This window comes from Phoca vitulina, unplaced genomic scaffold (genome assembly GCF_004348235.1).
Source record: "Phoca vitulina isolate PV1807 unplaced genomic scaffold, GSC_HSeal_1.0 scaffold2, whole genome shotgun sequence".
In the NCBI taxonomy this organism is placed as follows: domain Eukaryota; kingdom Metazoa; phylum Chordata; class Mammalia; order Carnivora; family Phocidae; genus Phoca; species Phoca vitulina.
In genome coordinates this window covers 95,389,524-95,408,400 of record NW_022589705.1, presented here as the reverse complement: position 1 = coordinate 95,408,400, position 18,877 = coordinate 95,389,524, and the positions used below count along the sequence as shown (strand labels likewise).

Below are 18,877 nucleotides of genomic sequence, written 5' to 3'. Positions count from 1 at the left end.
TTTCAAAAACACCGACATATTTAAAATACTGTTTGACCTCACATTACTGGCAAGAGTGGTAAGTGACTCAACTTGTATGGAGTTGCTCCAATGTATTTACCACTTCTGGGAATTTACCCTCCAGTTTTACCTACACAAGCAGGACATATGAATAAGGTGATTCAATGCAATGCTGTCTGTACAATAAAATGACTGCAGGGGTGCCTGGGTGGCTGAGTTGGTTAAGCATCTGACTGTTGATCTCAGCTCAGGTCTTCCTCATCTCAGGGTTGAGAGTTCAAGCTGTAGGTTGGGCTCCATGCTGGGCGGACAACCTACTTAAAAAAAAAAACAAAAAAAAACAGCTGGAAATAACTAAGTGTTATCAGTAGGGCACCGATAAATAAACTATGAGACATGTCACAATGGCATACTATCTGAAAAAAAGGAAGTTCCTTTTGATAAGGAAAGATCTCCAACATATTCACTTAATAAGGTGGTGGCAGGGAGAGAAGGACAGTACAATGTATATAGTCTGCTACATTTCTATGAGAAAGAAGTAAAACAATGTATTTTCTTGTGCTTGCATAAGGAAATCCTGGAAAGATGCTCAGGAAACTAATATAACGTTACCCGCAAGGAGCCTGGGGGCAGGGATGGAACTGGATGGGGACAAGGGGCCTGTTCAATATAACTATCAGGTCCATGTGCTCAGCAGTGCTCTAATCCTGTGGGTGCAGAAGCAGCATTGGGATCTTTGGGATAAAACACCCTTGAGAAACTAACACACGTGAAATTAACGCACGCACACAAATGCTAAGAGTCGCACAGGCTCGGGGGACCGGTGACCCACCGTGGGGGGACACAAGATCGGGAACACCTTTAAGTCATAATAGGTCGGAGGGGACACGGGAAAGTGCTCCAGGAAAGGGGAACCGAGTGCGCGGAAGAAGCGTGAAGGCACAACTCCACTCCATGAAAACGCCCCTTCACAGCAAACCGCCACAGCTCCCGAGGGCACTGCGCGCCTCCAGGCTGCGGCGACAAGCGGGTTAACTCCAGCGGGCGCCGGCAGCGGGCCGGACCGCGCCATTCGGGGCGGGGGAGATTTCGTGAGGATACGTGAGCCAGCGGGATTCTCGTGGTGCTGGGTGTTCCAAATGGAAACATCCCTGGACTCACAGTGAGGACTCGGAAAGGCCGGCCGTCCCCCGCGGCTGTCCTAGGTGGGTTCAGCCGGATGTGACGTAAGCGAGCGAGCGGCACCAGTCTGTGCAGTGCGGTGCAGGAGGAGGTGGGGCCTGGGCGGCGTGCGTCTGCGCAGTACCGGGGGGACGGGCCGAATGAGAAGCCGGGAGGCGTGCGTCTGCGGAGTGCAGGGGCGGGGGTGCGGGGGGAGAACATGGAGGGGTCTGCGCGGCGGGCGTCTGCGTAGTACCGAGGGGCGGGGCAGAACGAGAAGCCTAGCGGCGTGCGTCTGCGCAGTGTGCTTCTGAGGGCCCGAGCGCGGGTGACGTGCGTGCGTGCGTGCTCGTGTGCGTCCCCGTTTAGTCCGGTTGTGGTTCGGTCGTCCTCGGCGCGGAATTGCTGCCGAAGGGGCCGAGGTTCCTTGTCTGTGGGCACAGAGTCGAGGTTCGGGTCGGGGTATGGGGAACGCTGCGGGCGGTGAGGGGGCCACGGGCAGCCCGGCACGGGCTTCGGAAGGGGGCGCTGGAGGACGGGGTCCCGCCGCGGCTGCGGCGTGTGCGGCCTTCCGGCAGGAACAAACAGAACGGCCTCGTATTCTCCGGGGTTGTGTGCATGGCATCCCACCAGTTTGCAACTGGTCAATGCTGTGTTTGCTGAAGTGGTTTCATTAGCGTATGTTTTGGACAGTATGGACAGCAAACTCCACAAAAAGAACAGGCTAAAAACTGTTCAGACCCCCGCTTGGCAGCTGCCCTCTACAACGAGAGAGCGAAGTGTGAGGAGCGGGTCAGGTTGGGTTGAGTTTAGTGGGGGAATTCCCATCTTTCTACATCATTTAAAAAAAATGTGAAATATTTAGCACTGTTAACGTTCCAGAATTTTTAGTGCAGTTATTGGAACTTAAAAGAAAATCCCCTCCAAAAATCTCACCGGCTCATTGCTAAAGACTCTGTCTGTAGCTTTTTGCCCATGAAATTAAGTTTAGTCGTTTCTCTGAAATAGTATTTCCAAAATAAGACTCTCCCCGCATTTTGTGAAATGCAAGACCCGTATATTTGTGTTGTAGAAAATTTTGGTTGCAATAAGTTATTGTATATTGGGTTTGTTTAAAAAACAAACAAACGAACAAACATGGTAAAAGAAAATCCAAACATTGCTAACACGTGTTAGCAACCTTACTGTGTTCGCATCTCAAAATACAGCTGTTGAATGTGTAAACCAGTATTACCCTAAAGTGCTTTTTTCACGTTCTGTTTATCAGAACGTTTTCCGTAGGAGGCACTTAGTTACTTTGCTTAAAAATGTTCCTAAACTTGAAGTTTTGGGCTATTTTAAGGTTGCAAGGAAAGTTTTTTGAAATTCTTCTTCTTCTTCTTTTTTTAAGTAAGTCTTTAAAAAATACAACATAAAAATGGCTTCGAAAAGAGCTCTGGTCATCCTGGCCAAAGGAGCAGAAGAGATGGAGACAGTCATCCCCGTAGATGTCATGAGGCGAGCTGGAGTAAGTCCCCCAACGTTTTCTAGCCCTCCCCTTTTTCAAACATTTTTGGGTTTTGAAGTCATTTTTTTTTTTTTTAAGATTTTATTTATTTATTTGACAGAGAGAGAGACAGCGAGAGAGGGAACACAAGCAGGGGGAGTGGGAAAGGAGAAGCAGGCTTCCTGCCGAGCAGGGAGCCCGATTTGGGGCGATCCCAGAACCCTGGGATCATGACCTGAGCCGAAGGCAGATGCTTAACGACTGAGGCACCCAGGTGCCACGGGTTTTGCAGTCATTCTTAATAAAATAATATTCAGTGTACTTTATAAAATATTTCAAACACACAGAAACACAGTGTATAATAATTACCTGTTTATTCACTGTCCACATTTAATACTTGTTAACATTTTGCCATATTTCTTGTAGACCCACTTCTTGAGGAACAGGTGCTTTAAAGAAATAAAGCATTGCAGAGCACTCTTTGTAAATTTCCCCGGTACTATTCCCCTTCTGGCCCCAGAGATAACTGTCCTCTCATTGATGTGTATCCATCCCATGCATGTCTTCAAAATAGCATTAGACTGCAGTTGTATTTTGCATGTGTCTCTTTCTATATATATATATCCGTAGTGAACACTTAAATAGCGTTTACTGATGTTAGGTGTCATTCTAAGCATTTACATAAACTTGCTTAAATCCTATAACAACCCTATGAGTTATTGCCGTCCTCATTGTACAGTTGAAGAAACTGAGGCACAGAGACACTAGCTAAGGTTGTAAACTTAGTAAGGAAAAGAGCCAGTACTTCGACCCTGGCAGTCTGACCCCAAAGTCTTTTAACCCTTCATTTCTCTGGTTCTCGTGAATGAAGACACATCTAGATCCGGTTTGTTTATTTAAAATAGCTGCTTATTATTATGTTATATGAATGTGCTGCAGTCTATCCATTCTTCTGTTCCGCTGTTTCAGGACGTTAAATACTCGAATATTCTTGTACAGGTTTCCTTATGCAAACATGTGGAAGTTTTTCCTGATTTTATGCCTGAAAGTGGAATTGCTTGGCCAAAGGACAGCATTACCAGTTTTTGGCAAATGTCTCCCCAAAGTACCAACGTGGGCCCACCAGCAGTATAGGAAAATTCCCATTTTCCCAGTACCGGCTCTTGGTTTTATTAACTTTGTAAATTTTTGCAAGCTAAAGTAGTATTTCATTGTTTTAACTTGTCTTTCTATCTTAAGGAAATGCCATGAGATTTAAATAGCGACAATAACTTTGCAAGATGGATTATTAACAGGATGATCGCCCAAAGCAGAACACTTGTGGGAGAAAGGACACTAACCAGGCAGGGTACCAGGACAGCATCTATAAATCAGGACTGTCCCAGGCGAACTGGGATAGACCTAGTTATTAATTATATTTAGCTAACTTACTAGCTTAAAGTCAGTGTGGTTTTGTTGCAGTATTTCCTGCCAAGTTATTTTAAAACAGCAGCTGTGAAAATGTTACTGTAAATTTATGTTTCAATGTTAAATGTGATGACATCTTTCTCTTAGATTAAAGTCACCATCGCGGGTCTGGCTGGGAAAGACCCGGTACAGTGTAGCCGAGATGTCGTCATTTGTCCTGATGCCAGTCTGGAAGATGCAAAAAAAGAGGTTTGTTCTCCAGACCTGGAATTATTCCTTCCTATGACTTCTTTATCAGGTTCTTCAAATGTCTTTTGATTACATTTCAGGCTGTTAGCACAGACTTATTTTAAGAAAGTCAACTTTGCTGGGATGTCTTCCCCACTATAATAAGCCCTGGGAAGTCGAGGACTCTGCCATTTTCCACTCTGTTTCCATGGAAACTGGCAGTTCCCTGCTGCCTGTGCTCAGTGGGTGGGTGGGACACTCTCATCAGTGTTCCTCTGGCCTCGAAGGCCACTTTGCCTCCCGTTACATCAACTTCATCACCTGATACAAGGAATCAACTGCCACATTTCCTGTTCGTTTCTTGTTCTTTATTCGAAAGCTGCTTTTTGTCTTTCCGTTTTCAGTGACACAGACATAGTCGTGTGATTCATTTTATGTGGAACAGCTCGTAATTGATTAGTGGTGGGATTAGGGGAGGAGTAAGAATTCTAGTTAAATTGTGCCACTTTTTCTTGACAGTCATCTTTGATGGCACCTGACACTTGGGAATCTGTCAAGAGCTGAGGTCCCTTTCCTCGGAAGTAAGGCCACCCCAAAGTGTGCAGGCGCTTTTTGCCTACCCTTCCGTGGAGTTCACTGCTTGATGGCCAGTGTGATAGGGCTGTGGGCCATATGCTCTTGGAGAGTCAGTGGGGCAGGAAAATGAGCAGAGGCAGCTTGTGGATGGCCGTTTGTCCCCTGCCAAGGAGCCCAGAGCGTGATTCCCATGCTTGGCTGTCCTCACACAGAGAACAGTTTATTTCTATCTGATAAGCTCACGTATTTCAGTGCCAGATTGTGGAGTATAGGAGTATTGGTATTTATGTAGAAATTGTTGAAATGTTATAAATAGCATGTTCACAGTGGCTGAGTAGAGGTAAATAGTCCCTCTTCTCTGTTCTGTTTCATCTTATGGTGTCTGGGTATTTTAAACAGTGGTCACCTTTTGTGTCTGTTTATTCAGATTCTAAAAGGAGTGAAAGAAATTCTGTACTACACACACTTTCTATTTAGTCTGTAGTTTTGCTTGGTTTTAAAACAACAGTAGAATGTTCATTGTCTTTAAGAGTAATTCTAAGCAGTATGTGTTGCCCTATGTACTAAATTGTCACTTCGTGATCTGCTGAGTGACTACATTTTTAAAAAATCTTTTTTCACATCTTAAAGTATTGTTAAACCAATTTCCATTTCATAATTTCAGCAAGTTTGGACTCAGTAGGTTTTTGGGATGTTGGGTGTTTGGGACACTAAAATACTGCCATTGTTTTTCTCCCCTAAGTTCTACTTTTCATAGAGGTAAAAACTTTTTTCTGTGCCTTTTACTTAAAATTTGTTTTTCTTTTAATTATTTTTATGACTGTGTACATTCTTGTTGAAAGAAATAACTCCTATACAATGTAGACCAAGTCCAAATGTGAAATGTCCCTTTCTCATTGTCTCCTCGCCACCGTCCCATACCACACTCCAGAAGCAGCTGGGCTGCCTCTTTGGTCTGTGATTACCTGCAGACCATACATGTGTGCCACATGTATGTTGGGGACATATACACACAACTACATACCTTTTTAAAAAATTTTTTTAAGTAAGCTCTGTACCCAACATGGGGCCTCAACTCACAGCCCCTGAGATCGAGAGTCACATGCTCCAGCGACTGAGCCAGCCAGATGGCCCATTTTTTTTTTTTTAAAGAATGAGATCATGCTACACCTGTAATTCTGAAACATGGATGTCCTTTCGTGTTACTATATTCCGATTTTTTTGCTAGTTACAACAACATTGCATCATAGAGATATACGTTCCTTTATTTAACTGCTCTTCTGTGAACAGTTTTTTGCTCTGACCCACATTTAAAATAGGAAAGTGTTGTTGGACTATCACTGTAGTGCACATTTCCAATGAAATGTTTTTACCTTTTTTTTTTTTTCTTAACTACAGGGACCTTATGACGTAGTGGTTCTGCCGGGAGGCAATCTGGGTGCGCAGAATTTATCTGAGGTAAAAACCGTATAGAGGAAGTATTTCAGCATCTGCCTGTGTTCTCTTGGTTTTGTTACTGAAATATTTCAGGAAGGAGGCTGGGAATAAACTAGGAGCAGGTGAAATGAACAAAATGGTGTTCTGGCTTAATTAAGAAAAACATCTCTAGTGACATTTACCACGTGAGTAAGTGGCATTGGTGGAACAATTACTCGTGAACAGATTCTGTGTCTGCAGTCCGCGGGAGAAGAATGAATCTAATTTTGCGTTTCATGAAGGTTTAAGTGTAAAAAGCTAAGAGACCATGGGGCTGGGGGCCGGGAGCTGACAGTGGGGGTGAAAAATGGCATCGGAAGAGGCCACTGCTTCTTCACTGAAGTCCTCTGTGAGGAGTCAGCCTGCAGGAATAGCGGGAGAGGAGGGAGGGGCACGGCAGACAGAAGCTTACAAAGCAGGTCGAATCTGATGTGTGGGACTCTGCTGGACTGTGTTCCTTATTCCGCCATCTGAAAACACCCAAAACACCACATACCCTTCCTTCCTCCTCCTTTCTCCCAGAAGCACAAAATGGCAAGGGTCAATTTGCCCAAGGGCAGTTGCTTTTCTCATCTCACCTTTAAACATCTTTTAAAAAAGGATGCCTTTCTCTTAAAATAAATGCTTTGCTTAGGTGTAACAATGTAGAAACAGTATGAGTTTGATAATTTTTCTAATTGTGATTTAGAAATATTGTTATAAAATAGATAGAATCTGCTTTTAGTTTAACTGCGAGATCTTCACCCAGAGTTTCCAGCTGGAGATTGAACTTGTGGTTTCATGATAACTTTATGTGTTTGGGCTTTCTTTGAATAGTCTGCTGCTGTGAAGGAGATCCTGAAGGAACAAGAAAGAAGGAAGGGCCTCATAGCTGCCATCTGTGCAGGTAACGTGCACACCCGTCCTGTGTTAAAATGTGGTGTTGGGCTTTCTTCAAAAATTAGAAGATTTTGTTCCAAATACTTCTTTGCCTTCACAAAGCATGAAGGGCATCCATATTGGCATATTTAGTTTGGGTGGCATGAAGTTGGTGTCATTTCAGAAATGAGTACAGTTGTTCTATTTTCTGCCTCTCTGTGCTTTTGGTCTGTGTTCTGTGAAACTTAATGGTTTCCGTGTTTGGTTGACCTCTGAGGAAAATAACGCCCTCTGGAATTCAGTAAACAGCTTGTTACAGCAAATCTCTGTGCCAGAAAGTGTATCTGCCAGCACCCAGTCAGCAAGAATTGGTCAGACATAAACATAACAGCTCTGTCCTGTGCTTGCCCTGCGGATTCAGAGGCCTCGGGGTGTTTTCTGCCTGACCCTCAGTGTTAAAATTTAGATCTTAGGCACTGTGTTATCTGTCACATAATTTAGAAGAAGGTCGTTGGTACTTCATAGATGTCCCCACATCTTTGAAACTTAATATTTTGTTTTCTGATACAATTGTAGAATCCAGTCTTCATGCTCCAGTGTCATGATATTCTGGCGTCTTGCATTTTTTCCATAGTATAATTTTGGCCAGTGCCTTCTTTGTTATTGGTCTTTATGAAATCTTTGTCAAAAGAGCAAATAAATAAATGAATAGATGGACGGTTAGATAAAATGACATGATGTTTTGTTCAGTACGATGGATTTGTTAAAGAAGTTATAAGCCAGGGAGCCTGGGGACTTTGCATAATTACAGCAGAGATTCTCAAGAGTTCTTTCAAGGGGGTCATAAGGTGAAAGCAGATACTAAGACATTATTTGCCCTTTTCCTTCGCATTCTCACAGGAGTGACATGAGAGTGGGACGATGCCATCATTTGGGCGTGACACGTATGCTCAAGTATTGTTGTGTTGTAAAAATTTCCCAGTTTTAATTTCTAACACGGCAGTTACTGATTGATGTAACCCACGTAAAAGCTCAGGGGTCCTAAGACCCGGACATTTGAGGACCTCAGAGGTGGCCACCCTGGCGGGCCCTGTCCTCAGGTTCCAGTCAGCACTAGCCTCTTGACCTGCCCTCTGAGCACAGGGCTTTCTCCTCGCTGAAGAATACTGCAGTCACTGTGGCCACAGCCTCATTCTTAGGTTCTCTAACCAAAGGAAGAAAGGAAGGGTTTGGGGTGGATTTGTTCCCTTAAGACTCTGCTGAAAGTAAAAACCACGTGTCAGTTTGTCCTTCTGTGTCACTAAGGTGGCAGAATTATTAGCCACATCTGGTTCACTGTTGCGAGCTCAGGCAGCTTGAATGCCATGCTAAGGAGCTCAGACCGCGTAATCCCTTAAATCGATGTTAGCCGTAAACAGCACTCTCGCCTTGTGTTTGTATTGTTGAACATCCTGTACTGCTCCTCTGGGTGCGGCCAAAAATAGGAAGTGTAATGAAAAATAGGATGCTTCCTAAGTGTTGCAGTTAGGAACTGGGAACTGCGTACTAGACTGAAAGACTGCTTAGCCCCTGGTATTGAGGGATGGTATGGAGTCACTGAGACAGAAACTGGAAGGGACACTGTCTTGATAAGAAAATAAAATGACATTCACTCTGGGTGGGAGAGGAAAAGGAGCCTGGAGGTGAAGGGTCCAGGAGTTGTCAGATGCCTGGCTCTGGGTACCAGCTCCGGGACGTGGTTGTGGGGCGGGGTGGATGACTGTGATGGTCTCTCTGCACATCACCACACGGTGGCGCTGTGGGCTCCCGTGTCGTGGCGGCCCAGGGGGCTCCCGCCTGCGGTGCCCTCTGCTCTCAGCTCGCTGGGTCCCTGTTGCAGACTCAGCAACATTTTCATCCACCAGAATTTCAAGTGATGGCAGGTAAATATCTCTTCTCAAATTCTCCAAATAGGATTCTTAAGCCCCAGAAAGCAGTAATTATGGGCTTACCATGATGAGTAAGGCATCATGGAATTCCTGCATTCAACCGAAACAAATTTATTAACGTTACTGTAGGCAGCAATTTTATCAGCTCAAGGGAGCAGCCTAAAAACTCCTAATTCACTGTACGATCACCTCTTGAGGTTTGCTTTCAACTACAAGATCATGTAGGGAATTATTTCTTATCTCTTAAAAATCTTACAAAGTAAGAATTCAGGGTAACTGATGAGTCTATTCAAATAAAAATTGAGTGGTAATTATTCAGACTTTACAGACTTAAAATTTGCCACTATACATGGCTGTCTGGTGTGTAGCATAAAAGTAAGGTCGTGAGAGACATCACATCTATTTGAGGCTTTTGATTTAGGAGCTATAAATCGGGACTTGGCTTGATGTCAGGTGGAAGGCTTATGTAATTAAGTATTATTTGTTGATCTTCCTGTGAACAGCAGCTGTGATCTAGCCGGTAGGTATAGTCTATAACTCCCTCTTCCTTGGAACTGTGTTGATAAATGAAAGGTCAGTGAGAGCAGGGGCATGCGTTGGCTGAAGCTAAAGCGCACAGGCTCGTCCTCAGGTCTTAGCCACGGCACCCCGACCCATTCTGAAGGTGACGTTGCTGTTCCAAAGCATGTTTTTCTAGGTGTGGTGTGAGGCTTGGAGGAAAAAAGTTAGAGTAACTACTTTTTTAAAGTTTTAAGGTAACAACAAAGTTTATAAGATATTTTTTGTCTTAGACCTTATTTGAGGACCATTACATACGAAATATGCTTGTGATTATCAATGAAATTGGTCATTTTCAGTGAATACATTTGGATAAAAGTCTCAAGTTAGCAACTGCATATTTTAGAGGATCAGACACTGACATTTGTGCATGGTCTTAAGTGATTTTTAATAAAGAAATATTAGTGTTCTTATATCTCAGACTTCTGGGCATTTCGCAGGGCTGGACAATGTCCTGTTGATTGTACTAATCCTACCACCTGGGATGTTTGGGTGGGTAGATGGTGGAATGTGTGCTCATCTTTCATTTTCAAGTAGAATAAATTAGTCTGTGAGGTAGTAGTCAAGTCCAGAAGTTGGGTGAGCACCAGCTGCCTTTCATGTGCTAAGAGGAAGGTGGTGGTGGTCTCCCCTCCTTGGACCCCTGGGACCCTTGCTTACCGTTCCTTGAGGGGGGGGGTCACACTCTGTTTATCTGGATGCTCCTCAGGGTGATTTGATTAGATGGGCATTGAAGTATTTTGAGTTTGTACACTTTTGCCTGATGTGCTCAGCAGATGGTTTATTACAAACCTACTTTACCTCTCATATGAAAAAGTGTTTAATTTCAGAATCCTAAGTATATTTTAGGTAAGAGCCTCCTGGTTTTGAAGAATACTTCTGCTGTTGCAATTTTTAAATCATTGGTTTTTCTGTATTCATCCTTAAGTCTTTTTATTAATCTTCTTTGTAGGTCCTACGGCTCTTTTGGCTCATGAAATAGGTTTTGGAAGCAAAGTTACAACACACCCACTTGCTAAAGACAAAATGATGAATGGAAGTAAGTATATGCTTCTATTTTAATGTACAGAAAGATCTCCTCAGAAAGCTGCTGTTTAGCATTGTTTCCCACCCAGGATAACCCTATGCAGAGAGACTCTGGGTTGAGATGCAGGCTGTTCCTTGCTTTCATCTCAAGTGTTCCAGCTAGAAAGAGGGCAGAGAGGGGGAGCGAGCAGTGGGGCAGAGGTGGTGCGTGCCTGTCTCTGTGTGCGCCCTGACGGGGGCTCAGGGGCTAAGCAAAGGCCAGCCAGGGACCCAGTTGTCCTAGATGGGAGTGATTATGAAATGCCAGGTTAACTAGGATATTTTACTAAACACTTTGCCAGTGGCCTGAGGGTAAACTTTAAACCTCAACAGCAATTTCAGAAAGTGCCCTTTTGCCCACAGTCCAAAGTAAAGTGAATATTGCTCTCTTCCTGGGTGGCGGGTCTGTTTCCTTGGGTGACATGGTCTTGTTTTGTTTTGTTTTAGATTTATTTATTTATTTTTAGAGAGAGAGAGCACAAGGGGAGGGAGGAGGGGCAGAAGGAGGGGAACAAGCAGACTCCCCGCTGAGCAGGGAGCCCGATGCCAGGCTTGATCCCAGGACCCTGAGGTCATGACCTGAGCCAAAACCAAGAGTCAGTCACTCAGCCGATTGAGCCACCCACCTGCTCCCTTAGGTGGCATGTTTCTTTTATAAATACCAGCTAGACAGCTAACTTTTATTAATTTATTTTTATAAAAACAATTTCTATTTGTGGTACAGAGTGCAAACAGTACGAAAGGAGGATGAAGTCAAAACATAAATATGCCTTTTCTCACTTCCTCACCCCCTTTCTGCTTTTCAGAGGTAACTTCTGTTAGAAAGTTCCCTGTGTAATTCTAGAGTTTTCTCTGCACATACTCATTATCCTTTGTATTTTAATGTTTTTACTCAAATGAGATCTGCTAAATATATTGTTCTGCAGCTTGCTTTTTAAACCTAAGATTGTATCCTCTGGTGTGTGGGGGGGGGTCATTTATCAAGCATATCTTTAAATAGAAGGCAATGTATAATTCACCCAAAGCTGTATAACCAGGCATCTGCATGTACAACTACGTACTGACTGATCCTTCCTTATAAGAGCTACCACTTCTCAGCATGAGATTCAGAACACCAACCAGGTAGTGTCTTTTGTCAGGTGGCGTCTTCCTTTGCCATCTGTCCCTGGAGTGCCCGTAACAGAGAGGCGGAGACCCAGGAACTCGTAAAGAGAAAGAAAGCTCACACTAGTGTGAGCATCTGAAATTTCCAGTTAGAAGCCAGAAGTGGTTCGGTTGGCATTCAGCCAGCAAAGAGACGGAGTGGCTGGCTCTGGGTAAAACATCAGCCTAATTTCAGTGAACAGACAAAAAGACAACACAGTAACATCAGCAGCTGATTTGGGAACCGCTGTGCCGGGGCTGCATTTTCTCCCCTGCCTCAGTCCTGCTAGAGGCTGATACTGAGCTCAGACAAAAAGCATCGCTTACGCTGGCTTTACAGCCAAGTCGAGTTGTGCATCTTCACTGTGTTTTTCCTTCTAAGGAACAGACCTTGCTTTTTAGAGCAGCGTTAGGTGCACAACAAAAGGACGCAGAGTGCAGAATTCGCACACATGTCCTGCCCGGGTGCGCACCACCGTCTTCCTCATCTTCCTCTCCTGCGCCTCAGCGGTACCCGTGTTACAGTCCGTGAACCTGCTCTGACACAGCATCGTTGCCCCAGATCCGCCGTTGATATTAGGGTTCGCTCTTGCTGTTGGACATTCTGAATATTCTTAAATTTGGTCCAAAGTAGTATTTTCTTGAAAACCTATAACTTTATTTTAGTTGCTAGAAAGATACTAAATTGTCAGTAAAACCATCTGTGTGAAAAGTGATTTTTTTTTTAAAGGCTCTGGTTACTGGGCATTTTTTAATGTAGAAATAGAATTTACTTGGGGTGCCTGGGTGGCTCAGTCAGTTAAGTACCTGCCTTCAGCTCGGGTCATGATCCCAGGGTCCAGGGATCGAGTTCCACATCGGCCTCCCTGGTCAACAGGGAGTCTGCTTCTCCCTCTCCCTCTACCCCAACCCCCTGCTTGTGCGTGCACCCGCGCTTGCTCGCTTGCTCGCTCTCTCTATATATATCTTTTTCTGTCAAATACATAAATAAAATCTTTACATCTAAAATCTTAAAAAAAAAAAGTAATAGAATTTACTTGGAGCTAACGGAGAGGTTTTGGAGAGTTGGAAAGATCGGAATCAGGCTTCCTTTAGTCATTACGACATATTGGGGGAAGGGTCAAGTAGTAGGCTACCTTCCTCCTTTATCTGAAGGTGGATCTGTTGTGTCTGTTCTCTGGTAATGCCTCAAGAACACTGAGGTTGATTAGGAATAGAAGCAGATTAGATTGTTAACTCTCAGGGTTTATAAAGTACATTCACAAGCATTATCTCCCTGGAGCCTCCCAGGCCCTGGTGCCCAGCAAGGCAGGTTACTGACTTCACAAGTGAGGAAACCGGCTCTGGCTCGAGAGGCCAGGCGACTTGCCCAGAGTCAGGCTGGAACTCAGGCCCCACCTCTGTCTTCAGGGAGACTCCCACACGCGGTTAAGCTACGAGGTATTGAGTTCAGCCAGTAAGTCCTACTGTGAGGAAAAAAATGCTTGAAACATCTGCCCCTTCAGAGTGCTCCGAGAGGCGGAGCTGTTCACCTCCTGGGTGGCTCGTCTGGTCCTCCTTGTCCTCATTATGTACCTAGTAGATAAGTGTGAAATTTTTGCTCAGATAAGCAATCCAGTTGGAAGGACACAGTCTTCCCATTTCTCAGTTTTTAAATGAAGTATTGTGACTTTAATAGCCTTTTCAGTTCCTCCCTGCCCGTTGTGCTAGCAAGCATCTGGAGGCCCCTTCGAGTGGCTGAGCCGGGAGGAGCTGCGTCCCTGGGGCCAGGCAGTGTGGGTGTGGCTCCCGCTGTGGGCGGTCTCCTTCCCCCACCGCCGAGCCTCAGTTTCTCACCTGTCCTCTGAGGATACCGGTGGCCCCTGCTTCACAGGGCTGTTGACAGGCCCCGTGAGTTACTTACTATGTGTAATGCCCACAGAATGTTGCCTGGCACGAGCCCACGCGGGGGAAGGGAGAGCTGGTAAGTGCCCAGCTCTGGGCCAAGTGCTGGGAGCCTGGCAGTGAACAGGCTGCCCTCACCCGGCTGCCATCTGTTGTAATGGCACCACCCCTTGGCCCTGCTATTCCACGGGACTGGACTCCCACAGCAGTCCTGGGAGGGTTGTGCCCTCCCCATTTTACAGAAAAGTGAGGCTCAGAGCCATCAGACAGCTACTTAATGTCAGCCCTGGGATTTGAACCCAGAGCTGCTGGGCTCAGTGGTCAGTGACTTTTCCATAAAGGGCCAGAGTAAATATTTTGGGCTTTCAGGGACTTCGGGTCTGGACGGCAACTACTCTGCTGTCGCAGAGCCACTGACCAAGTGGATGAGAGGTGTGCCGGTAAAAGCCGCTGTTTGGTGCTGACCCCTCGGGTCCAGTTGCCTTTTCTCTGAAGAGACTTCTGGATTTGGGGTGCTTGCTTAAAGCTAAAAATGCTTTATGCCAATTGGCTGTGGGGTGTAAATTTGCAGAGCTCCCAAATCCAAATCAGCGGAGCTGTGTGCACCCGGCTCGCGGGTCGCTGCGCATGCGCGTTGTCCTGGTCCGTCACTGCCACTAGGTGGAGGTGGTTGGTTAGTGTAGTCTTTGTGCTCTTCCTGGTTGAAATTGTGGAAAGAACCGTGGAACCTTGAAAGGTCTTTAACCAGTTTAAGCTGTGTTTGTCATATTTTGCCCACAAAGAGATTGTTCGGTGAGCCGTTTAGAAATTGCCTCACACTGCTGCAGTCTGGGCAGTTCATCTCTTAGCTCTGGAAGACTCGACCCAGCCAGTTTTTTCTGGTTTAGCATCGAAAATTGCCTTGGCCCGGTTTAACCATCAGTAAATGGGTTAGATTATGAAAACCTTTTCCCTTCAAACCAGACCCTCTTTTCTTCTGTGGTAGGGTAACTAGGAAACTTGTGATGTGCTGTATTCCGTTATTTTAGTGGGTGACTTGATTTCTAATGAGGATAGTAAAATATAAACTATTCTAGGGGTTCTTGATCACTTGGAAAGGACGTGAACATCAATGCGTGGTCTCTAAAGCTCGTGAATACAGCAGAAGCAGAGTGGTATCAGTGTGGCCCCAGCACCCACTCCATTGCCCAGGACAGGCAGCTGGGAGTCATCCTCACCACCTCCCCATGTTCAGTCCTGCATTTTGTCTCTTAAGAGGTTTCTCAAACCGTCGTTTCTCCCCTGTCAACACTCTCCGCACCCAGGTCACCATAAGCTCCCACCAGGATGGCAAGTTCTTTTCTGTCTTCCCCTTTGGTTCCTTCCAGTCCAGCCTTTGTGCAGGTCTGACTCAGAGGGTATGCCCACCAGGATGTGGAGTACAGGGTCACCTTTAGGTGCTGGAGGAAGTTGGCAAAGCCTTCTCCTGGGGGCAGAACTGGATATGCTCTGATGTGCACTTTGGAAGGGTGACCTTTTCTGTGGTGCTGAGCAGCGAGTGGAGGGAAGGGCAGCCGGACGGAGGGCTGGCAGGCGGAGAGCCTGCGTGAAGGGGCAGGTGCGGGGAGGAGAGAACAGGTGTGTTGTTCATAGGTTCACCCGATACTTGGGGGCACCTCCATGGTACCGTTAGTGTTCTAGGCCACAGGAGGCCGGCGGAGGCCCAGTGTTTTAAAGAGCAGACAGTAAACAAGAAGACTGTTTTCATATCGTGTCAGTGCTGGGAGGTGCTGGTGGAGCAACCCAAGGGGCCTGCTCTGGGGAGGGATCCCATACCCCTCCTCTGAGGGGTGGTGGGAGGAGGTGAGAAGAGCTTTCTGCGCAGTGGAAGCAGGGGGCCGGGGAGCGCCAGGTGGGAGCCTGGTGGGGACAGGTTGGGGAAGGTGGGGGGCCAGGTCGTGGGGGCACTGCTGCTCCTGAGGAGTTCGGGCCTGGTCGTTCTGTGCACGGGCAGGGTTTGGTGACTGTTTGTGCGGAGGGTGAGGCCTTGGGAGCTGATGCCGAGGAAGCCCAGCTTTGTGGCTGTGATTTGCCCAGATGTCATATCATTCACTGAATTCAAATATAGGAGAAGCACATTCTTGTTTTATTGTATTTGTCTCCAAAAAGCCAATTGGGGAACACAGAAGGAAAGGGGTCCCCAAGAAATGAATGTGGTTTCTCCCTCCACCTATCTCCCTCTCCCCCTCCCTATGTGTCCTGTGTAATTTTTGCTTGTTTGTTTTTGAGACAACAGAGAGTGTGTGTGTGTGTGTGTGTGTGTGTGAGAGAGAGAGAGAGAGAAAGAGATACAGGCAGTCTGTGATAGGGACTCTGTGACAGGTAGTCTGTATGACATGGAATCTGTGATAGGCGGTCTGTGACAAGGACCCTGTGTGACAGGTAGTCTGTATGACATAGAATCTGTGTGACAGGGAGTCTGTGACAGGTAGTCTGTATGACAGGCAGTCTGTGACAAGAGTCTGTAAGACCTGCGGTCTGTGACAGGGAGCCTGCATGACAGGCAGTGTGTGACAGGGAGTCTGCGTGACATAGAATCTGTGTGACAGGGAGTCTGTGACAGGTAGTCTGTATGACAGGCGGTCTGTGACAAGAGTCTGTATGACCCGCGGTCTGTGACAGGGAGCCTGCATGACAGGCAGTGTGTGACAGGGAGTCTGCGTGACAGGCGGTCTGTGACGGAGTCTGTGTGGTAGGTGGTCTGTGACAGGGACTCTGCGTGACAGGGAGTCTGTATGACAGGCGGTCTGTGACGGAGTCTGCGTGACAGGCGGTCTATGACACGGAGTCTGTATGATAGAAAGTTCGCATGGCAGGCAGTCTCTGACATGGAGTCTGCGTGACAGGCAGTCTGTAGAGAAGGGGAAGGGAAGGTAGGCCTCTCAGGAGAGAATAACTGATTTTCGGGAAAGATGAAGTCGGGGCCCTTGGGAGAACAGATGGGAGGTGTGATCGTGTGTGACAGTGTGGGTGTGGTGTGGACTTGTGGTCTCCTCTCCCGGGACACGAGTCCGTCCTCCCTGGTTGATGGACTCCCGAGGGCACATGACAGCCAAGGAGGACCTGTGTTCAGGCGGGAGAGGGGGTTCAAAGAAAGCCTCTCCCAGCGTTGGCTGTTTTGCAGATGTCTTCAGCTCAAATAATCACCCTAGCGAGGCGGCACGTTTTGGGGGGCACGTTCTGCTTACCCGTCCGTGTGTCAGTGTACGGGCGGCCCCTGGAGCCCTTGGGGGTGACAGAAATGTGAACGGTCGGCCTTCCCTCCCACTCAGCCTCACACGGAGGAGGTCTCGCAGGTGCATTTACCCCGCGTGTACTGATGGGTGTCACGTCAGCAGCTGGGCGTCCTCGCCCCCAGGCTGCCCGCGCTGTGCCTCCCGGTGGTTTCCCGGTGGCCAGCCACAGTGTGGCGGTTTGGGTTTGTTTGAATTTATGTGAGACCAATCCTCCGCTGCATCAGGGCATGGAGGTGCTGAGTGGTACTCGCCGCTGTCCGGCAGAGCACGCTGGGATGTAACCCTTTCTCATTCTGACTTTGAAGGTCATTACAGCTACTCCGAGAACCGTGTGGAGAGGGACGGCCTGATCCTCACGAGCCGCGGGCCTGGAACCAGCTTTGAGTTCGCTCTCGCGATCGTCGAGGCACTGAACGGCAAGGACGTGGCTGACCAAGTGAAGGCCCCGCTCGTTCTTAAAGATTAGAACAGACATCTTTGATCAGAAGTAGATAAACGGGCTGTAATCATTCTCAGCGCGTTCGCTTGAAGCAAAAGGCGTGGTTCCCGTGCAGAGTTTCCCCGCCTGCGCCCGGGTCCCCACGGTCCTGAACCTTGATGGCAGAGCAAATGGCATTTAGCAAACTACCAATTGTTACTTTGTTTATTGCTGGTTTCCCCTTATTGGTGTGTGTGAAACCAAATCCGTGAGCAGCCTCACTTACATCTGTTAACTGTTGATAGAGCTACTGAGATACATTAGCAGTGAACACATTTGACACAGCAAGGAGGAAAAGCGCAAAAGCAAAGATTTAAGCAGCTTGTGATTTTCTCCCATTTGTTAACTGTGTATCGTTAATGTGCTATTAAAAATACCAATGAAGGGGCGCCTGGGTGGCTCAGTCGTTAAGCGTCTGCCTTTAGCTCAGGTCATGATCCCAGGGTCCTGGGATCGAGCCCCGCATCGGGCTCCCTGCTCGGCGGGAAGCCTGCTTCTCCCTCCCCCACTCCCCCCACTTCTGTTTCCTCTCTCGCTGTGTCTCTGTCAAATAAATAAATAAAATCTTTAAAATAAAATACCAATGAAGTTGGCTGTCATAGTGAATTTTTGTAGACCAGTTCCTTTTCCCATTGCAGAAAGGGTCCTCAGATGGAAGGGAAAACCTTTTGAGGCTGGCCCAGCCTCTGTTTTCCCTTCTTTGGGTAACTGACACTAGGGGCTGCCGCACGCGCAGCCCGAACCCACCAGCCAGAGCCCCTCTCTGTCCCTGCCCATGTGACCTGGGTGAGACCTGCCAGCGCGTGCGACTCGTGACCGGGGTGAGACCTGCCAGCGCGTGCGACTCCATCCTGGAGCCTCTGCTGTGCCTGCTGGGGGCGTTCTGTCTGCTGAGTGCCCGAGAGGCACGGCAGGGAGCCTGGAGCCGCTGGCCGCCAGCCTGGCACTGAGGAGAGCCTGCCCGAGAACGCTGAGAACCGTACTGGACTTGGGATCCAGCTGGACCTGAGCGAGAACGACTCCTGGCTGTTCACAGAAGCCAGCAGAGTCCCTGGGCTTTTTTTTATCTCCTGACGAGTGACTGCTACATCTCCAAAGGGGTGGAATAGGGTTAAGGCTTCAGAACACGGAGCTGAGCTACTAAGTAAAACTCTCAGCTGAACAACCTCGTCGCATGTTATCTTTGCTTGCTTTCTCCTGTTTCTTTTGCCCCTTCCCTCCTCTGGCAAAGAACAAATGTCAGCAAACTTGGTGGAAAGGACGGCTGGGGGCCGGAACTATTTTAAACATGTGGGCCATCAAGTCTCTGTCATAACTACTCAACGGGCCTTGTAGCACCAAAGCAGCAGACAAG

General features: G+C 47.2%; 1 protein-coding gene across 2 annotated transcripts; it reads left to right on the top strand.

The window, feature by feature from the left end:
- The first annotated feature begins 1,450 nt into the window (after positions 1–1,450).
- PARK7 (Parkinsonism associated deglycase) lies at positions 1,451–17,907 on the top strand. Of its 2 annotated transcripts, none has more exons than XM_032394348.1 (7): positions 1,451–1,611; positions 2,556–2,668; positions 4,202–4,303; positions 6,257–6,316; positions 7,151–7,220; positions 10,631–10,717; positions 17,351–17,907. In XM_032394348.1, the coding sequence occupies exons 2-7, from the start codon at positions 2,579–2,581 to the stop codon at positions 17,509–17,511; spliced, it is 570 nt and encodes a 189-aa protein (XP_032250239.1). In that variant the 5' UTR covers positions 1,451–1,611; positions 2,556–2,578; the 3' UTR covers positions 17,512–17,907. The 2 variants fall into 2 exon arrangements, with proteins under 2 accessions (XP_032250239.1, XP_032250230.1); XM_032394339.1 differs by having other exon boundaries at positions 1,463–1,611; positions 2,552–2,668.
- The last annotated feature ends 970 nt before the right edge of the window (positions 17,908–18,877 follow it).

Excerpts from the sequence above, each read along its gene's own strand:
- PARK7 (XM_032394348.1), top strand. The coding sequence starts at position 2,579 with ATGGCTTCGAAAAGAGCTCTGGTCATCCTGGCCAAAGGAGCAGAAGAG. Across the intron at positions 7,221-10,630 it reads CATAGCTGCCATCTGTGCAG|GTCCTACGGCTCTTTTGGCT; the intron begins GTAACGTGCACA and ends TCTTCTTTGTAG. Across the intron at positions 10,718-17,350 it reads AGACAAAATGATGAATGGAA|GTCATTACAGCTACTCCGAG; the intron begins GTAAGTATATGC and ends CTGACTTTGAAG.